General features: G+C 47.4%; 1 protein-coding gene across 1 annotated transcript in view; it reads right to left on the bottom strand.

Moving 5' to 3' along the window:
• Positions 1–201: 201 nt before the first annotated feature.
• Positions 202–19,940, bottom strand: part of LOC144119390 (putative chitinase 10) — a 217,932-nt gene continuing 198,193 nt past the window's right edge. The window contains exons 9-10 of the mRNA XM_077652017.1: positions 12,793–12,987; positions 202–463 (exon numbers count right to left, since the gene is read on the bottom strand). Of these exons, the coding sequence (XP_077508143.1) occupies positions 287–463; positions 12,793–12,987 (372 nt within the window). The 3' untranslated portion in view covers positions 202–286. The remainder of the gene's footprint in view (positions 464–12,792; positions 12,988–19,940) is intronic.

Here is a 19,940-nt window from a genome sequence, read left to right as displayed (position 1 = left end):
AAATGCAGATGTTTAATCGTTTAAATACCTGAGATCACCCAGGTTCACATAAACAGTCACTCTACTCTCGAGGTGAATGAAGCTAATCACACTGAAAAACCACTTGTTCATGGAAGTCACTTTTGGGGAAACTAGAAAATAGAGTTTCCTTCCATTATCTTCTCCAAGAAAGCGTGGCTGCGGAATGAAGAAGATGGCGACTAGAAAGTCACAGCTGTTAGGAGAAACGCAAATTACAAAAGAAAGCGAAGAGGTGGAGTAACGCTCTCTCCGTCTGAGGACGGCGTCACGCGGAGGACGTGGTGGCTATCGTCCGTATTAGAGGTGACAATCCGGACCCGCACTTCCCGCTGAAGTCTTCGAGGTCCACGTCGTACACCATGACCGCCGCCATGCCCATGTCATCAGCGTAAGCCTTCTTCAAGCGCCTCCGCCACGCATCTGGGTCGGCGAATGTTGCAACCTGTCGGGATGCGGCCAAAATAAGGCTAGCGTTACAAACCTACCCAGTCGTGACTGCTATAACGCAAGATTAAAGCTTTTTTATCCTTCTTCCGCACCACATATATTTCCATACCATAAATATTTCTTCATGGAGGAAGGAAACTCGGGAGAGACCCTGCCCATACAGCACGCTGGGAGGAAAGTGTGGAGAAAATCACGTTGTTTTTCTCTATCGGGAGGTAATCTTCTCCGGGCGCAGCGTAGGAACAGCTTCGTTGTAGCTGTTTAAAAACCGGGCGGCAGCAGCGGGCCGCGGCATACCAGTTGAGGTGCGGCGTAGACGTACTTAACTGCTCGAATTTCCGTTTGTGATAGTGCTCACAGGCTGACGTTGACGGCGTTCACCCATATCTCAAGGTGGAATTCAGTGCAAAGCTCTCGTTGCGTGCACGGATCTGAACGTGCTCGCCGACAACGATAACACGGGGATTTCGTCTACTGCGAGACTGCTCGGAGCCATAGGGAGACCGCCACAGTTCACTGAGGGGCATTCGCGCTGCTTGTTCACCAGTGAATAAATACGATTAAATTTCGTGTCTTGTGCGCGCAGTGTCGGTGTGCCATTCGTGCAGTGTGCGTGTGCGCGTGCGCGTTCCTATCGGCAGTAAAACCTCGTTGCTACTTATGCATGTGCTTGTAACGCTCCAGTGATGCAACCGGTGCTGATTATAAAATAACTGACATTTTTGTTCAGCGATTGCGCGTCCGTGAGCGGTGGGGTCATGACAAGGGCAGCGTGCAGTATTGTAAACGAAGCAGCTCACTCGCTTGTTCTCAGTATACTAAATCTTTGCTGCATACCCGTTTCAAGCGTGTAATGTTTGAGGCTTCTACCAAGGCGTTTACCTCTGAGACGGGTCGGGGTCAAGTGTATAAGTTCATATCGGGGTCAAGTCTGTATTTTTGGTCGCGCTATATTGAGATTCATTTCCTGTAGCAGGTTTTGCAATTCCTTTTCTGGCTGAGGTCATTGTAAAGAAGTCGGAAAAAGGCGAACCATTTTCGCACTTTATTACAACGAAAATGTACCGCCCTTCGTGCACTGTATGAACGTCAATTGTTCTCAGTTTTCACACTGTAATGAGGCTGTAACTGAATTTGGAGGCCTTTTCTTTCTTGTGTTTCTTGCACCCATGTGCTTTGATAGAGCTCTTTGTGGTAAAAATACTTGGTATAATGAGAATGCACATGTGCATGGCATAAATTGACTCTCATTGCCGGTACTGTGGACCACAAATAAAGTGTGCTAATATTCAGTTACATTAGAACCTAGTATTCCACCAAATAGAGAAAGTGGTGCGCACAGCTGCAGCTCTGCACGTCAAACGTGAAGCACAGCATTGCAGCAATGCACAATAGTGTGAAACTTATATTGCAGCCACTGGGTACTCAAACTTCTAGAAGCAGTCCGAAAAGCTATGGTCATGTATATTACGCAACAAAACTTGATTTCTGTACATGAAACATGCTATGTTCCAGTGCTACAGGGGTGGATTTATAGACCGTTCTTAAAGGGGGGCGGTCCCATTTGAAACATGTATTTCTCGGAATTTTTTCGTTGAGAAACAGGGATTCCGCATGGTTTTCCTACGAAAAATTTCAGCCTTTCGTAGGGGGCGTAACCCCCTCCCCCAGAATAAATCCTCCTCTGCCGCGCTACTATAGGCACTGTCGGACATCTTTGTTTCTGTCGCCTCTATGAGCGGCTCTTGGAGTTGTGACTCAAAAGTCATCGTTGGCACGGCCAGCATTATGAACACGTTATGATACTAAATATTCCATTCAGGGTCAAGAACTCAAACATTTAACATATTTGCCCTTCTACACTGCTGTATGAGAAAGCATTCGTGGCATGGCCAGCCGCACGAAAGCATTATATCAACATAAATATAGTATTGAAGACAAAAACAAAGTACTGCAGGATTTTTTATTGCTTACTGTTGCAGCAGAAGGCCCTGTTGACACAACCAGCTGCCAAAACATACGCAATGGAGGCCGATTACAATATGCAACCTGAATAGCAGCTAGGAAAGGCAAGCTGAACACTAAGCTGGGCTGTGGCCATGCATGGCAGCATTCTTCAAGCCTCAGCCAAAAGGAGGTACGTGCACACTCATTTAGCATAAAACTGATAGGGTTGTGATATTCAGGGGAGAGAGTGATTACAGTGCAGCTAGCATGAGGGCCACTTTTACGCGAGCATATCTTGCAAACATCGTCGTCGTCATCATCGTCACCACCAGCCTGACTACGCCCAATGCAGGGCGTGAGGCCTCTGCCAAGTCTTTCCAAATAACCCTGTCCTATGGCAGCTTCGGTCATCATATCCTCACGCACTACTTAATCTGATTCGCCCACGCTACCTTTTGCCGCCCCCTGCTACGCTTGCCTTCTCTTGGAATCCACTCTGTTACCCTTAAGGAGAAACTCTAATCTTGCCTTCGCATTTCATGCCCTTGTCATGCCATTTCATTCTCTTGATTTCGACTAGGATGTCATTATTCCCCGTTTCTTCCCTATCTCGCTCTGCCCGCTTCTGCTCTGTTAACGTTACACCTATAATTTTTGCTTCCACAGCTCGCTGCAGTGTTCTTAACTTAAGCTGAACCCTTTTCGTACAGCTGTTGTGCACTTTTTTATTGAGGGTATCGGTAAACTGCCATTCAAGCAACCCTACATCCAAAACCTTGCTCAGGGATCACACGCATGAAGTTCTAAATTCATTCTAGCAAAGAAGGATTTTTTTACAACCCCATAAGCAGATTTTACAGCTGTACACTCAAAAAATCATTATGCTCTCAAATACAAAGTGTTGCAGAGGGCCATTTATGTATAAGCCTCGTGCCAGCAAGCTGGACAATATACTACAACATTTCAGGGTAGCAACTTTATAGTGTAACAACTTTATATGGTAGCAATATACTACAACTTGAAAATTGAAAAGTAGCCTCGTGGAGAGGCCGGGACCGGCAAACGGAACCGAAAGCCATGCTAGTGAGCCGGGGTATATGACTATAGCGGACTGGTGGGCGCACGAATGTGCTTATGAAGATTTTGGCCCTGTGGTATAAGAGAGCGGGCAAGCTGGCGGCATTCTTCAGCATATGTGGCTGCTGGAGAAACAGTCAGGGCCTCGGACACATCAGGGCGATACGGGAGCACAGTACTGCAGGTGGGCTCGCGGCCATAAAGATGGAAGAAGGGAGAGAAACCACTTGTGATCTGTGTGGCAGTGTTATAAGCGTATGTTAGAATTGAGAGAATGTGGTTCTAATTTGAGTAGTCAGATGCAACGCACGTGGCACGCTTGTCGCTCAATGTGCGGTGGGTTGAAACATGCAGTAATGCCATTTGTTTGAGAGTGATAGGCCGCTCTAGTGCGGTGAACAATGCGGCATTGGTGAAGGAGTTCGGTCGCCGAGAAGTTCCTTAGATGAACCATGGCGCGAAACGAGATGATGCAAGATGAAAGACGCAACATCTTCTGCAGAAGCGGAAGGCAAGGATCAGGTTTCGACGTAGTGGATGAAGTTATCCACTCCCACTATAACCCAGCGGTGTGCAGCCCGAGTGATTGAAAGGGACCCGTTAAGATGAATGGAACGCGGTAGAGTGGGCGCACGGGGCAGGGCAACGGCTGCATCGGAGCGGTACAACGATGAGGAGGAGTTTTGTGACGATGGCGTTCAGAGCACTAGTGAATATATTGTCGGATAAAGCGGTACATTTCCCGAAAGGTAGAAGCGGAGTCGAAGGCGGGTGTAAGTCTTCATCACACCGGCGCGAGCACATTGGGGGTTGGCGTGAAAAGATGCGCATATGTCGCCACAGAGGTGCCAAGGAATGACTAGGAGCCATTTGCGTCCGTGAGGAACGTATTTGCGGCGCTTAATTAGTCCGTTTCGTATTGCAAAGTGGCGAGCTTGACGACTGAGAGTCAGGGCCGCCGGAAGAAGAGATGCTATAGATAGGAGAGGAAGGAGGGAAGCGATCGAGGGGTTCTGACGTTCCTCAGATAGCATGTAGGCAATGCCGGGGGAAGACGAATCACTGGTGGCGAGAGATGTGGAGTCGAAGTCACAGGGGAGAGGTCAGCGAGATAGGGTGTAGGCGTCGGAATGCTTATGGCCAGAATGGTACATGACTTGAATATCATATTCATGTAAACGATGCATCCAAAGAGCAAGACGGCCAGAGGGGTGCTTGAGGGAAGACAACCAACAGAGGTCATGGCGATCAGTCAGGACAGAAAACTGGGCAAACATGTACATGAGCTCGGAACTTGCCAATATCCCAGAAGATCGCCAAGCCCTCTTTTTTCGTTACAAAATAATTCCTTTCGGCTTAGGTCCAATTGCGGCTGGCGAATCCAACATCCTGTTCGGCAAAGTCTGGTCTACGTTGTTTGAGGAGTGCGCCGAGTTCCACGTGGTTGGCATCAGCGTGAATTTGTGTGTTGGCTGAGGTAAAATGGCGGAAGCTCGGTGGGGACACACCTAGGCGGCGGAACGTGGAGAAGGCCGCATCACAGGCTGTTGTCCAAGACGAGTGGTTTGGGTCGCCGTCTAGCAGCTCAGCCAGAGGAGACAGGACAGAGGCCAAATTTCGCACGAACCGGCAGCATAAAGAGCATAGGCCTATGAAGCTACTCAGCTCTTTCAGATAAGTCGGTCCTGAGAACTCGGCGACTGGACGCAGCTTGGAAAGATCGAAAAAAAACGCTTTCTTTGAGACGACATGGTCCCAAGATGCTAAGCGCCGGCAAGCGAAGCTTCACTTCTTCAGGTTCCATTGCAGGCCGGCATCGGCCAGACATTGTAGGATACGCTTTAGACGGACCAGGCGGGACGAAAAAATCTAGAAAGGACGATGACATCGTCGAGGTAACATACACACATGTTCCACTTGAGGCCGCTGAGAATTGTGTCAATCATTCGCTCTAATATGACCGGAGAGTTTCACAAGCCGAATGGCATTATGTTAAATTCGTAGAGGACTTCGGAAGTAATAAAAGCCGTTTTCTCTCGGTCAGCAGCAGCAGCAAAAGGCACCTGGCAGCAAGCGTAGCGCAGGTCGAGCGAGGAGAATTCCGGCCTTGCATACGGTCGAGGGCATCGTCAATACGGGGAAGTGGATAGGCATTCTTCTGCGTAATCGTATTGAGTCGACGGTAATCAACACAAAAGCGGATAGATCCACCCTTCTTTCTTACGAGAACAAGGGGGAGGAACAAGGGCTCTCGGAAGGCTGGATGACGCTGCGCTGAAGAATGTCCTCCACTGCTTTGGCAATCACGTTCCGTTCAGTAGCTGACAAGCTAAATTGGTGCTAGCGCAAAGGGTCATGGGAGCCGCTGTCTAGGCAGTGAGTAACGACAGATGTGTGGCTCAGAGAGGTGTGCTGGAACTCGAAAGAGGGACGAAAACGCTGAAGCAATGCGACGACTTGATCGCGTTCGGCTGGCGAAAAGCAAGCATCGACAGGGGCAAAAAAAACAGAAACGGAATTTTGCTTTGGCGCAGCAGCAGGCGAATCAATGTCATCTATCTGGAGACGGTCTGGGCCTCCGAAGACAGAGTATGTACGAACATGATCGAGGGATTCGACAGGTCCGAGGCATTCGCCACGGAGAAGCGTTGATGGGCAAGAAAAAGGGTTTGTTACCTCATTTCTCTGTGACAATCGCAGACAGAAGAGCGAAAGGAAGAAGGAAACAGTGGCGACGGGCAGTCGGATTGAAGAAAAAAGCCGGATTAGAAAAGTAAGCACTTGGGAGGGGCACCACGGCTGTAGAAGAGGCAGGAATAGCGGCATATTCAGCGACCAGCATTTTAACGGTACGAGAAGAGGCGTCCCACAGGAGGTCGGGACAAAGGGGAGCAGTTCAATGCTGCAACGCACGCAGTCGATGATAGCATGATGACGGGTGAGGAAGTCACAGACCAGAATAATATCATAAGGACAGCGGGATAGCACGAGAAACAAGACGATGTACAAAACGTCCTGGATAGCAAGGCGAGCAGTGCGCGCTGCCAATGGTTGAATGCCGTGTGAGCAGGCAGTGCAGAGGGAAAAGTTTGGAACAGGCGTCGTCACTTTACGTAGTCGTCGACAAATTGCAGCTCAAATAAGGGAGACAATAGCGCCCGGGTCCAGAAGGGCGAGAATGGCGTCGCCATCGACAAGCACCTTGACAACATGGGCGGGGGAAGACAGAGGACTTCGGCAGTTCGATAGAAGGGCAGTTCTTGCCTCCGGAACTGCGGCTGTTATTTTTCCTCCGGACGGGCAGCAGAGCAAAGGCGCATTGGAGAGAGACCGACGACGAGGAGAAGGAGATCGGCATGAAGAGTGTGAACAACAGTGAAGAGGGAAGGAGTCCGCAGAGGGGCCGGATGAAATAGGCAGCGAGGGAGGCGCACTGTCGCAGCTCTGTAGGAGTGAACCGGCCCGGAAACTCGGCGCCAGCTGTCGACAAAGCCGTGCGACGCGGGCCGCCCAGCAAATGGTATAACAGATAGGGCGGTTGTCCTAGATGCGCCATGGGTTCACAACGGTGAGGCGGGGCGGCCGGTAGCGACGGGGTGGTGCCGGCGGTGGTGGCAGTGGTGCAAAGGACGGAGGAGACATAAGCGTCCGGGCGGCGAGTTCTGGTGCCGTATTCCGAGTTTGTGTCGTAATAAAAAGAGTCATAATCTGGCTCAGCGGCCGCACCTGACTGGTCAAAACGCCGGAAGCGGATGTCGGTTCGGTTGCCACGGTGAGCGGCGGCAGGATGTCACTACGTCGCGGTTGCCACTGTAGCTCTTTGCCGACTAATGTAACGAGACCAGTGCGAGAGATGAAACAATCAGCCACAAGTTTAGTTTCCCATTGGATTCCACTGTAAATGGGTAAGATGAAAGCTGCTTTATTTACACAATGAACTTCAAACAAATAGAAACAATTGTTCCGGTACTCTTTTCTGTACCGAAAGGCTGGAGGTGTATTTAGGAAGAAAATATTTTACGCAATACGCATGCCTTTTCAGTGATAGACGGCGGCCGCTACAGCCGTAGATCTCCTATAGTAAATAAAAGGCAGCTAGCTTGCTCGCATAACACGGCGTTTTACATTTATCTTGAGGAGAAGGGAACGGAGAGGAAAATTTGTAGCATGCACTCACTCGCCACACAATGCGCGCTCCGTGCTATGCTGAACGAAGACGCCGTGACGAATTGCCGCCTGCAACATCGCTGAACTTAAGTTGCTGCAGTGATCGGAGGGTTGAGCAAACGGTAATTTATGTTTTTGATTGCTTTTATGCACGTACTGCTAGAGCAGAGAGATGGCGCTGATAGGTTTTTAATTTTCCTGGGGGCAATAAATAAAAAGGACGAGATGAAAATCTTCTTGTGTTTCTCTTCATAGATGCGTTGGAAGACTTCACAGGCGAAGGTTCATAAGTTCGCCATGGTACGAAGCACAGGCATGCCTACACTGAAGCCTGAAAACTAACTTGCAAGCTAACTCGCGAGCTCAATGCAGAGCAACATCTCCGCGGGTATCGAGAACCGTAAAGGACGCCGAAAGACCACATCTGGCATGTCAAACGCGTTGGTGTAGCAGCGCGCCGCTGACGACTGACCATCCGTACACATGAGTGGTTTCACGCTGGTATACATTACACACGATCATGATGCAGGAGAGCTAATCGAGAGTTCTAGAATAGGAATTGCACGTTTGCGTGCAATAAAAGCAAGTAATTTGCGGGTCATTATGCTTTATATTACATCATTTAGCATACGCAGACGAGATAACTCCGGTGATAGGGGCGCCATTAGGTTTTTATGAAGAGAACAATTTCCACAACAAATCGGTGCTTGTTAGGCCTACAATCTAATGAATCGTCGACGGAAATAAAACAAACAGGCCAGATTTGTCGTCATTGCGATATTTTATAGGCAAGATAAAACGAAGCGAAAGTCCTGTACCCAGTTTATAGCCAGTTTACGTTCCGAGCAGTGAGGTAGTCAGAAGCGAGATTGTAGACCGCTGGCGCAGGAAGCGACTCGTTGGGCACTGCTTCAGGACGTCAAAGCTTTGACAGAGTTTGGTGACATCGACAACAGTCTGCTGATTGTTGGCGAGCAACATCTGGAACGCGTCATCGGAGGTACTTGTCAGGATGTTAATTTGGCGGCCTCAGGCATCGATGGGCTGATTTGCATGCATACGTCCAGAACGTCTTCAATGTAACTCGTAAATATTTCGCTGAGGTGCTGAGCGTGAGCGCGGAGGCGTTGCTCGGCGCGCAGTCTGCGCACAGCTGGACGGCATAATACCTCCGAGAAACTGGTCTTGAAGGTAGACCAGGTCGGCAAGTCGGCCTCATGATTTCGAAACCACAGATTAGCCACGTAGATGAGATAGAATAAAACGTGACCGAGCTTTGTGGTATCGTCCCGTTTGTTGCAGGTACTGACGCGCTCGTACCACGAATAATCACTCGTCGACATCGTGGCCGTCGGCGCCACTGAAGACGGTGGGGTCGCGCTCTCGGAGCCCGCCGGAGCAGACGATGGTAGGCGAACGAACGGGGGCTGTCTGGCTGGTGACTTCGTGCATAACCGACGTCGGCGCTAAGCAACGGCTACGGAGATCCAGAGTAAGACAGGGAAGGTATAGCAGCTTCCACCGAATGTAAGAGGGGGTTGCGGCTCAGCTTGAATGTGCAGCACGCCCAGTTTGCGACACGCAACAACTGTTCAACCAAGCGTTCGGGCAGCGAACGAGCTTCACACCACATGTTCGTCGTCGTCTTTTTGCATCTTTTTCACCAGAGTGAGCGAGCGTCGCTGCTAAGCTACAGCATAAAAAATAGCTGGAGGAATGCCAAACTATGGAACTTACTAAAACGCGGGCTTTTTTCACCACGCCAGTACGCGATTTATATTTTCTTTTTATTTACTTTTAAGATTGTATTTTAATATTTTATTCTTAATTTTTTATTTTCATTTATTTTTATGTTTATTATCGTTTTTTTTTCTCTACAACGTGGAGGAATGCGATAGCATCGATTTTTCTAGAACGCGGGTTTTTTCCACGACGCCAGAAGAGATTTGTTATTTTTATTTTATTTTTACTTTTCTTTTTTTGCTAACTGTTTCTTTATTTTTTGATTTATTGTACTTTTAACGTCCAGGTGCTATGCCGACGTCCGTGGCTGTTTTGAAAGCCAGGTGCTGTGTCGACATCCTTGGCTGTTGTGTCGTCGAAGTGTCATTAATTGAGTAATTGAGATTCATAAATCAGATGTATCCCATAGCAAGATCTCAATACGCACTATTTAACATAACTTCTGCACATCAATCTTCACAGAACGACGCAATCGGACGGAGAATGTTTTGGTACATGAAACACAGTACATAAACTCGGGCTTTGTGACTTCGAAGTAAAATTATCCTGTGTATTTAATTGCAATAAACGAACCATATTTTAACACAGCAAGATCTCATCACGCACTATTTAACGCAATAAAATTTTAGCACATATGCCTTTATAGAACGACACAAACGTGTGCAGAAGCTATGTCGACGTCCGTGGCTATTGTGACGTCGAAGTGTAATTTTCGCGTTTAATTAACTGATTACATCACATCTACCATATTTTTCCCACAGCGAGATCTCATCAAACACTAACGCAATCAAACTTCTGCACATTGATCTCCACAGAAGGACGTAATCGTGCGGAGAAACTATTGCTGACACGACACCCGGGACATAGCCATGCATTCATTTGTTATTAACAATTAAATTAGGTCACCGCCCCTGCGGCCAATTTCGAAGTGGCAAACTCGTTCCTAGGAAACGAACGCCCTCACAACTTTGCCAATGTATCGGGTCGAACGTTTGGCATTGAATACGTTGCATACGCAATGCCTTATGACCTCGAGCGTACGGGAAGCTTGGAAAAACGCTGATAGCATGATCCGCCGTTAAGGAGATGTCGAGGACTTGAACAATTCAAGATAGATGAGCTTCCTTTTCATTGCATATACATTTGCTTAAGCAATCGTGAATAGAGTCAGGACCACCTGAGACTTGAATCAATCTTAATGATTAGGCAGGCTTTTGTAAAGGATGCTCGACAGCAGACTATATTCACAGTATCAATCCTTTGGCAGAAAAATGCGCAGAGTATACGCAACCTTTATTTATAGCCTTTATAGATTACGAATGAAGCATCTCAGTCGGATCTTCAGCGGTCATGCAGGTACTGCGAAAACAGGGAGTAGAAGAGCGTTGTGTGAAAATACTGCAAGATATCTATAGCGGGTGAGCAGCTAACATCGTCCTTCGTAACGTCAGCAAAAAAGTACCTATAAGAAAGGGTGTCAGCCAGGTAGCCAAGATTTCGCAATGCAAAGAACGCCTGTTTAAAGGAGGTATTCAATAGAGTGGAATGGGAACCTTTGGAGATGAGAGTTGCTGGAAATGTCTTAGTATTCTGCTATTCGCTGATGGCATTGCTTTGCTTTGTCACTAAGGAGATGAAATGCAAAGCATGATCATTGTGTTCAACAGGTACAGCAAGGCTTTTGGCCAAAAAATGATGTGCAGAAAACTAACGTATTGCTCAATAGCCTCGGTAGGAAACAGCATTTTACAAATGGTAGCGGGATGGTGGAAGTGGTATGGGAATGCGTCTAGGGCAGGTAGTAACCGCAGACACGGATCACGAGTCAAATAACTAAAAGAACAAGACTGGTGTAGAGCACATTTGGCAGGTTCTCTCAGATCATGAATGGCAGGTTAGCAATAACTGTACCTACTGGTATTCATTTATGAGGCAGAAACGTGGAGGCTAACGAAAAGGGTTTAACTTGAGGAGAGCGCAGCTAGCTATGGAAATAAAAATTTGGTGCCGCGTTAAGCGACAGCAAGAAGGCAGAGTGGGTCAGGGAAGAAACACGGGCTAAGGGCATCCTAGTCGAAATCAAGAGGAAAAAATAGGATTGGGCAGGGCATGTACTGCGAAGGCAAAATTACCATTGTTGATTAATGGACTTGATTCTAAGGTAAGACAAGCGTGGCAGGGGGCGGCAGAGAGTCAGGAGGGCAGATGATTTTAAGTATTTTGAGGAGATAGGATGGCCGCAATTGGCATAGGAAAGGGTTAATTGGAGAGACATCAAAGAGTCCTTTGTCCTGCAGTGCAATTAGGCTGCTAATGATGATGATGACCCTTCAATACTGTAGCCTTTATAATTTTTTGTTTCTATTTTTACCCTATTCCGCAAATGTATCCTTTTGGCGGGCCAGTACTACTAGCGGCTTAAAAAAGGCACTTTATGCTGGAAGCAGTTCGTCCAAATAATTAAGGGGTTGTTCACGCAGAAATTCTTGATGTCCCTGTTTTCCGTCAACTCTGTGAATTTTCATGTTTTTCTTATTGTGATGTGCCTTGTAAATATTTACTTTATAATTATGTCATTGTCCTGAGCACTGTATCGGGTGCTTGGGCCCCGTCAGGCAGACTGCATCTGCCTTTTGCCCCTGTATCCGAGACCTTGTTGTCTGAAATAAAGATCTATCTATCTATCTATCTATCTATCTATCTATCTATCTATCTATCTATCTATCTATCTATCTATCTATCTATCTATCTATCTATCTATCTATCTATCTATCTATCTATCTATCTATCTATCTATCTATCTATCTATCTATCTATCTATCTATCTATCTATCTATCTATCTATCTATCTATCTATCTATCTATCTATCTATCTATCTATCTATCTATCTATCTATCTATCTATCTATCTATCTATCTATCTATCTATCTATCTATCTATCTATCTATCTATCTATCTATCTATCTATCTATCTATCTATCTATCTATCTATCTATCTATCTATATATCTATCTATCTATCTATCTATCTATCTATCTATCTATCTATCTATCTATCTATCTATCTATCTATCTATCTATCTATCTATCTATCTATCTATCTACCTACCTACCTACCTACCTACCTACCTACCTACCTACCTACCTACCTACCTACCTACCTACCTACCTACCTACCTACCTATCTATCTATCTATCTATCTATCTATCTATCTATCTATCTATCTATCTATCTATCTATCTATCTATCTATCTATCTATCTATCTATCTATCTATCTATCTATCTATCTATCTATCTATCTATCTATCTAATCTTTTCCCTGCTGGAGACATTAGCTTGCACACCGCAGTGCGATGTGTGGGTGCTCTCGCAAGATCCTGGCACTTACATCAACGTTGTAGGGGCCCACGAGCCTTTCCGTCATGAGGCACTCTGGATGGCTCGGCGTGTGGATAACCGGCAGGCCGCACACTGCCGCGTAATGCGTTCTGCCCGGCTGCAGCGTGTAGTTCTCCCAGCGCGAGGGCCCTGACGAAGGAGCCCCGAGTTGCGATACTTCCGCCGTGAACGTCTCAGGCGCTACCTGCGTATGTGAGGATTACCGTTTGCTTTTATTTTCACGACCGCTATGTTTCTGCTCGGGACCGACTATAACTGTTAGAGCACAAGCGGCAGCAAAACACTCATTTTCGCAGGCCGAGTAATTGGCTCGGCCACTATGTCCTTCAGCAGAGCTTGTGAAAAGAATAAACTAAACAGGGTTGGTGAAAAGTAAGAGCCCACTTAGCGTGAAAAGGCCCCTGTCGGTTAAAGTGACGGCGGAGCATGCCCACGAACTATGATCATCTACTGGAAGCAGAAGGAGGACGTATAGTGTTGCGTTCTACTTTATGCTGAGTTGTAACTGGGCTCTGGGAAATTGTGTAGTGGAGGGGTACGAATATATCCGACCATATACGGATCTGTGTACGCAAGTCGTATCTGCGAGTGTCGAGTATGATGCTCTACGACCTCAGTTATGGCGACCGTTTTCCAGCTTTGCACTTTTGTATGTACTGATTTTTTGTGCAATCTAACCTATTCACGAGTACCACCCAGACCGCCATGCAGAACGTCCTGGGATGCCACCAATGGAATGCAGAACTTGACCCAGCGATAAGTACGGAAGCTGTGCCAGAACCTTCTCCAACTTCCCCACTAACACGCCCAAGAATCCGACATACATTTCATCCTATATGCTGACTAAATCACTGTCTGGGGTAATCGACGCAGTGATACCGATATGGAACACAACGTGCAGTCAGTCCTCAACATCATCGACTCAACGCGTGCGGCCTAGCCTGCTCCACTTCCGAATGAGAACTTTACCTCTACCGTCCCACGCAGCACTACCCCGCCAACGGCCCTATCTCGCTCACTCTAGAGAACATTCCCATTACCCTGCTCTCCTAAATTCGAATCCTGGGCGTCGTCCTTCACTTCGACGGTGCGCACGGCAACGCCATTCAGATTCTCCTTACCGAGACCCAGCAAGCCACCCGTCTTATTCGGCTTGTGGCGAACCGGCGCGCGGGTCTGCTAGAGCGGAACACTGTCCGCCGGACCCAAGTTTACATCAGGAGCCGCACGGCGCATTTATTCCCCTACCTCAGGCCTGGACCTGAAGGAGCGGGACCGCATCAATGAGCTTCTCAGAAGCTGCACGTAGGTCGCCCTCCGCATACCCCCCAACACCTCTACTCCCGGCACCTCAAACTCTGCACGTACAACACGTTTGAGGTGCTGGCAGAAGCCACCCTAAAAGCGAACCTGACTCGCCTGTCGGGTACCGCGCCAGGCCGCACTCTGTCAGCTAGGCATCGCCCCGATAAACCATCCTACCGAGGACGTCCCCCTAGCTCCAGACCTACGCTCCCATGTCATCATCCTTCCCATCCCAAAGAACATGCACCCCGAGCACGACGGAGAACGCAGGGTAGCCCGCGCCAAAGCCCTGCACAAGCTGTAAGGAGACAGTTTCGAGGTAGCCTTCGTGGACGTGGCAGCGTACTCGTTGGGCTCCCGCATGATCCTCGCCGTCGCTAACAAACAGGCCCGATTAATCGCATCAGGCTTCACAACCACAGTCTCATCTGAAACTGCAGAAAGAGCGGCCATGGAGCTCGCTCTCATCGCCACCTCTGCCACCAAAGTTATCTCCGACTCAAAATCCGCCCTATACAATTTCGCCAAAAGCCTGATATTCCGCACCGCGGCTCGTCTTCTGTGCTTCTGGCACCCCACCCACACCGTAGCCCTTACCTGGATTCCCGCACACGCAGGCCTCGCGAATAACGAGGAGGTCCACTACCTCGCTCGAAGTTTCTCTTTCCGAGCCGGAGTTGGAATTCCACCGCCATCCCAGGAGCATCTGCTTAAGTTCATAGATATTCTTACTTACTACCGAGGTACCCGGTGCGTTTACGCACCGCCGGCTCCGTCCCTAGCCTTAACAGAGGCCTCGCACTGGCGCCGACTCCAGACCTGTACTGCTCCCTACCCTATTCTCCGTCATGCCCGCTACCTCGATCAATTCCTCTCCTCATATATGCTCTGCAGGACACCGGAGGCTTTTTTCACGTCCTCCTCACATGTTCTACCTTCCCACACCCTGCATCACCAACCACGGCGGAGTCACACTGGGACGCTCTACTGGCTAGCTCCGTTGCTGCTGGTCTGCGCCGGATAATTATCGACGCCCTGAAGCGGATAGCCCTCCAAGGGCTGTCCATTGCGCTGTGAGGGCAGTCCCCTAAGAGCTGCCTCGTCCCATGTTATGGGGTTTGCCCCCCTCTGTATTGCTTGGCAACCAGACTGTTATGCTAAGTGTGGCATCCACCACCCTCTTATGCTAAGTGTGGCATCGAGATGGGGAGAACCGAGAACGTGGGAAAGCTATTGAGGAGTCAAGCGTAGCTATATGAGGGGCTCTGCTTGACATAGGTTTGAATGGAGCCAAATGTCATCAGAACCAAGGAAGCATTGGAGAATGTGTTCTTTTTGTAGTTTCGGTGTTCGTAAATAGGCAATGAGTAAGTATTTTGTTTTTTTGGCGATAACTGATTACAAATTACAAGAAGACATCTACAAACAATTATGATAGTCGGAAATGCGAAGTTTGAGCATAGCTGCGTACTTGTTTTCACGCCGCCTGCCATGGCTGGCATGTAGTGTCTGTTGCTGCTAGACACCTTCCGGGATCTTCCTGTGGCGGCCACTTTCGGTTTGTCCACTCTTGCGCTATCGCTGTGGCAGGTGTCATTTCGCTTTTCTACTACCTACCAACACGGAAACTGTCACACACTACCAGTCAGGAGGCGTGTTACGCCGACTAGCGCCGATACCGACGACGCGGAACCCAGGGGCGCGCGCATAAAGGCTGTGCTGCGATCTGAACCAGCGACCTCTGTACGGTACGCGTGGTGCTTAGCCAGCTGAGCTGTGGATTGAACAGCCGAAGCCATAGCTCATTTGGTAGCACATTAGGAGAGGAGTAACTTCCTCGTAATTTCGGCGTTCTGGCCTCAAAAATGGGAAATAATTTTGTGTACGAGGTTTAACGATTAAAGGCTGGCTTCGATGTTGAAGTATCATTACAGGCTGCAGAGAGTTTCAAGAAAATGCAACAAACATAAAAGTCCAGTCACTCCATTTTAATACAATTCCAGATGTAAAGGACCGAAAATTTCTTGCTTTTGATTTTGGTCCCAGCTCCCACGTATAAGCGGAGAGCGCCATGAAAATTGCTCTTGATCAACATATTGCACTAGTTTAGTTTTCAAAGCTATATCCTCTCGCGGACGTCAACAGGGCTCTCGCGGGCGTCAAATCAGTATGCGGAGCAAAGCACAGAGGCCGTACGCGTCCTGCGCCACCGGTATTATGTAATAGGCTCCTCTGTAATGTGTTAGCGTGTACATACGGCCACTGGCAGATGATCGATCGACCTAAAGACAGGGAGAGCATATTTCATACTTTCTATAAATAGTCACGAAGATTTTCCAGAGCACTGCAAGATTTCCTCAGTTGTTTCCCCCTTTCTTAATCGCGCAGAGCTTTTAGAGCTTGCTAAAAATCACCGGCCAGATGCCGGGAGACGCCGTGCTGAGACCTGTATTAATTCCACTTGAGTTTGCCTGTTAGATAAAGACGTAATTTCTCGAATGATAGATGAGCTTCTGGTTTATGGGTTATGGCGGTTTAACGTCCCAAAGCGACTCAGGGAATGAGGGACGCCACTTGACCTTCTCTAACAGTCGTCCCGCATATAATGCATTGTTTGACAGATTTTCCTTTTGATTTCATTGATTTCGTTGTTTCACACATGTTCACACGTTTTCGCTAGTGCGTTTCTGTCGGTTGATGGGAGGTAGTTCTTTCCAAGCGCAGCACCGTACTCGCCACGTCATTTTATGGGTTTTTTTCCACGTTTATGCCCTTTCACCGCCAAGCGACACCAGTTTCTAGTGACGGCGCCGGGTTTTCGACTTGTTACGAACCCAAGTCCTCATTAAAGTGAGGTTGCCTATAGGGTGCCTCGATGCACTCTGCGCCTCCACTTCTAGTGAGGGGAGACAGCCTCTTTCCACTGGATCGCCATCTTGATTTCGCCGTCTTCTGTTGCGCGCGCTAAGCCTGTGGTACGGCTTCGGTGTGGCAGTGCAGGCAATGAAGTAACGTGACTGAACTAAAAAGAAGTATTAAATACGTGTTTTGTTTTGTGCGCGTTAATTGCAGGCATTGCGGTTGCACAGCGATCGACTAGTTATGACTGGCTGTTGTCGTCTTCAGTGCACTTGCTGCAGTCGAAACGGGCAGTGGCTACCCAGTGTTTATTAGTATCAGTCCGCAGTATTTGTGTAACAGAACTGCGAAGGATTATGCTCCATTCGTTCTTCGAAAGGAGCGGCTGCTCACTAGACCGCGAGGTTCTCGGGAAAAATGGACGATGAATAGCCAAATAATTATTTTTGCGCAGTTAACATCCGCTTTTGAACATCCTCTGAGACCTCTCTGTTTTAATAAGACAAGAAATGTGCATAATTTTACGCATTAACTGCAAATTTCTCAATCAAACGGTTCGTCGTGATCAACTCATAATATCTTCATTGTTTTTGTTTAGTGGCATGTCCAATACCAAAAATCATGCAAGAGAGTTGCGTTTCAGTCTTGAGGATGTTGAGTGGACGTAGTTGAGGGTACGTTGCGATGATGTCTTCCTAGTTCAAAAATTTCCTCAGTAGGTTACCTGAGTATTCACGACAAACAAAGAAACAAGCCAGGAGCAAGTTATTAAAACTCACTGATCCTCAATAAACATTGAAAATATAAAATGATAACCACTACCTGTAATGCAAACATTCTTGCATTCGGGATTGGCTAACAGTCACGTTCTTTTGATCCGGTTTAGAACTGAGCCGGTAAATGAGTATGAAAAAAAAACACAAAACTTCAGCCAAACCAGAAAGGTACTAGTTCTTCTCAGTGGTTTAAAGTGCCTGTCATTTCTCTTTCTGTAAAGAAATACAAGGCGCTAAGATCACACGTGGATAAAATATTTTCAGAAGCGGCGTATGAGTCACTCATGTTTACTGATTCAAATAAACCATTCCGGAGTCCCCAAGGCAAATTCAATATAGACAGCTAAGCTGCCGCCACCAGTCATTGGAGCCGCCGCGGTGGCTGAGTGGTTATCGCGCTCGGCTGCTGGCCCGAAAGACGCGGGCTCGATCCCGGCCGCGGTGGTCGAATTTCGATGGAGGCTAAATTCTAGAGGCCCGTGCACAGTGCGATGTCAGTGCACGTTAACGAACCCGAGGTGGTCGAAATTCCCAAAGCCCTTCACTAAGGCGTCTCTCATAGCCTGAGTCGCTTTGGGACGTTAAACCCATATAACCCAAACCAGTCATTTCAAGACCCTCTCGTACAAACGCGTTTAATGTCCTTTTTAGTGCATGCATACCCACAAGCATCCGCGAAAGCCCCGAGTGCGAACAGTGGAGAGCGCTCATTATAACCTATGGAAGTATCGGTAAACAGCCTTTTAGACGGAAAGCAAGTGTGGGCACGCTCGAACGCAAGTTGGGTACGCACCTAGGAACCCCTGCCTCGAGAGCGTTAAAGCGGATTTCTATGCAAGAGCCCGACAATCCTGTGTGGCTCATTACTACGCCATGGGAGCGCGCAAAGAAGACGAAGCGACACGAGCCGCGTTACAAAAAAGGTTGGGCTGCGACTCGCCTCGAGGAGATCTGAAAAAAAAAAAACTTCCAGGCCACTTAAGTCTGCTTACGCGCAGGAATGCAGAAGCACAGAACTTTCTAGAATGCGTTTTTTTTCACGACGCCACCACGCGATATTTTTATTTATTGTTTAATATTTATATTATAATTTTCCACCTTATTTGTTTTTATTTCTGTTCTTATTTGTTTTATTTTTGTTTATTTTTAATAAGCTTTTTATTGTAATTTTTTCACATACTTAAGTTTACTTACGTGCAGTAACTCGAAAACATGTAACTACCTTGAACGCGAGTTTTTTTCCACGACACCAGTACGCGAGCTTTTTTTATTTGTTATTATTACTTTTGCTGTTCTCATTTTTGTTTTTGCTATTTTTTATATGTTGGCGTCCGTGGCTGTTTTTACATCTAGGTGCTATGTCGTCAACCACGCCTATTGTGTCGTCGAAATGTAATTAAGTAATTGCAATTCATCAACCAAATGTTTCCCATAACAATATTTCATCATGCACTAACACAATCAAAATTTTGCATATTTATCTTCACAGAACGACGCAATCGTGCGGAGAAAGTTTTGCAGACACGAAACATGGGAGTAAAACACGGGCTTTGTGACGTCGAAGTGTATTTTTCACGTTTAATTAACTAATCCTAATTCGAGAACTAAATTTTTTCCACAGCAAGATCTCATCACGCACTATATAACATGATCAATCTTTTGCACATATATCTTTATAGAACACCAAAATCATGTGGAGAAGTTATGTCGACGTCCGTGACATTTCTGACGTTGAAGAGTAATTTTCGTGTTTAGTTAATTAACTATTTAAAACACATCGACCAAAAATTTCCCAGAGCCAGATCTCATTACACACTACCTAACACAGCCAAATGTTTGCACATTTGTGTTAACACAAGGACGAAAGTCGCGACAGAACCGTCTAATGCTCCCACATTATTAAATGAAACCGTTCTGGAGTCCAGGAGATGACTGGTTTAGGTCATGTTTCCGCCTGCGCTCTACAGCTGGTGACATGCGGACTTGATGCTTGTGGCCCTTGCTGAGACGAGGTAGAGTAATGGAGCGTCACCAAGACCCGCTCTTTACGCAGAACGCGGAACGCAGATCGGTTCCGAGTCCGCTGCCTTAGGTCCCAGATCCCCTCTCACCTACTGCTCTACGCATGCCACCCTACTGGTAAGCAACCCAGCACTCTGGTTTCTTCAGATGGAAGGCCACTTCGGCCTGGTCCTGA

The sequence above is a fragment of the Amblyomma americanum genome, chromosome 2 (genome assembly GCF_052857255.1).
Source record: "Amblyomma americanum isolate KBUSLIRL-KWMA chromosome 2, ASM5285725v1, whole genome shotgun sequence".
In the NCBI taxonomy this organism is placed as follows: domain Eukaryota; kingdom Metazoa; phylum Arthropoda; class Arachnida; order Ixodida; family Ixodidae; genus Amblyomma; species Amblyomma americanum.
The sequence above is the reverse complement of the archived record's forward strand: the minus strand, read 5'-3'. Positions and strand labels throughout refer to the sequence as shown.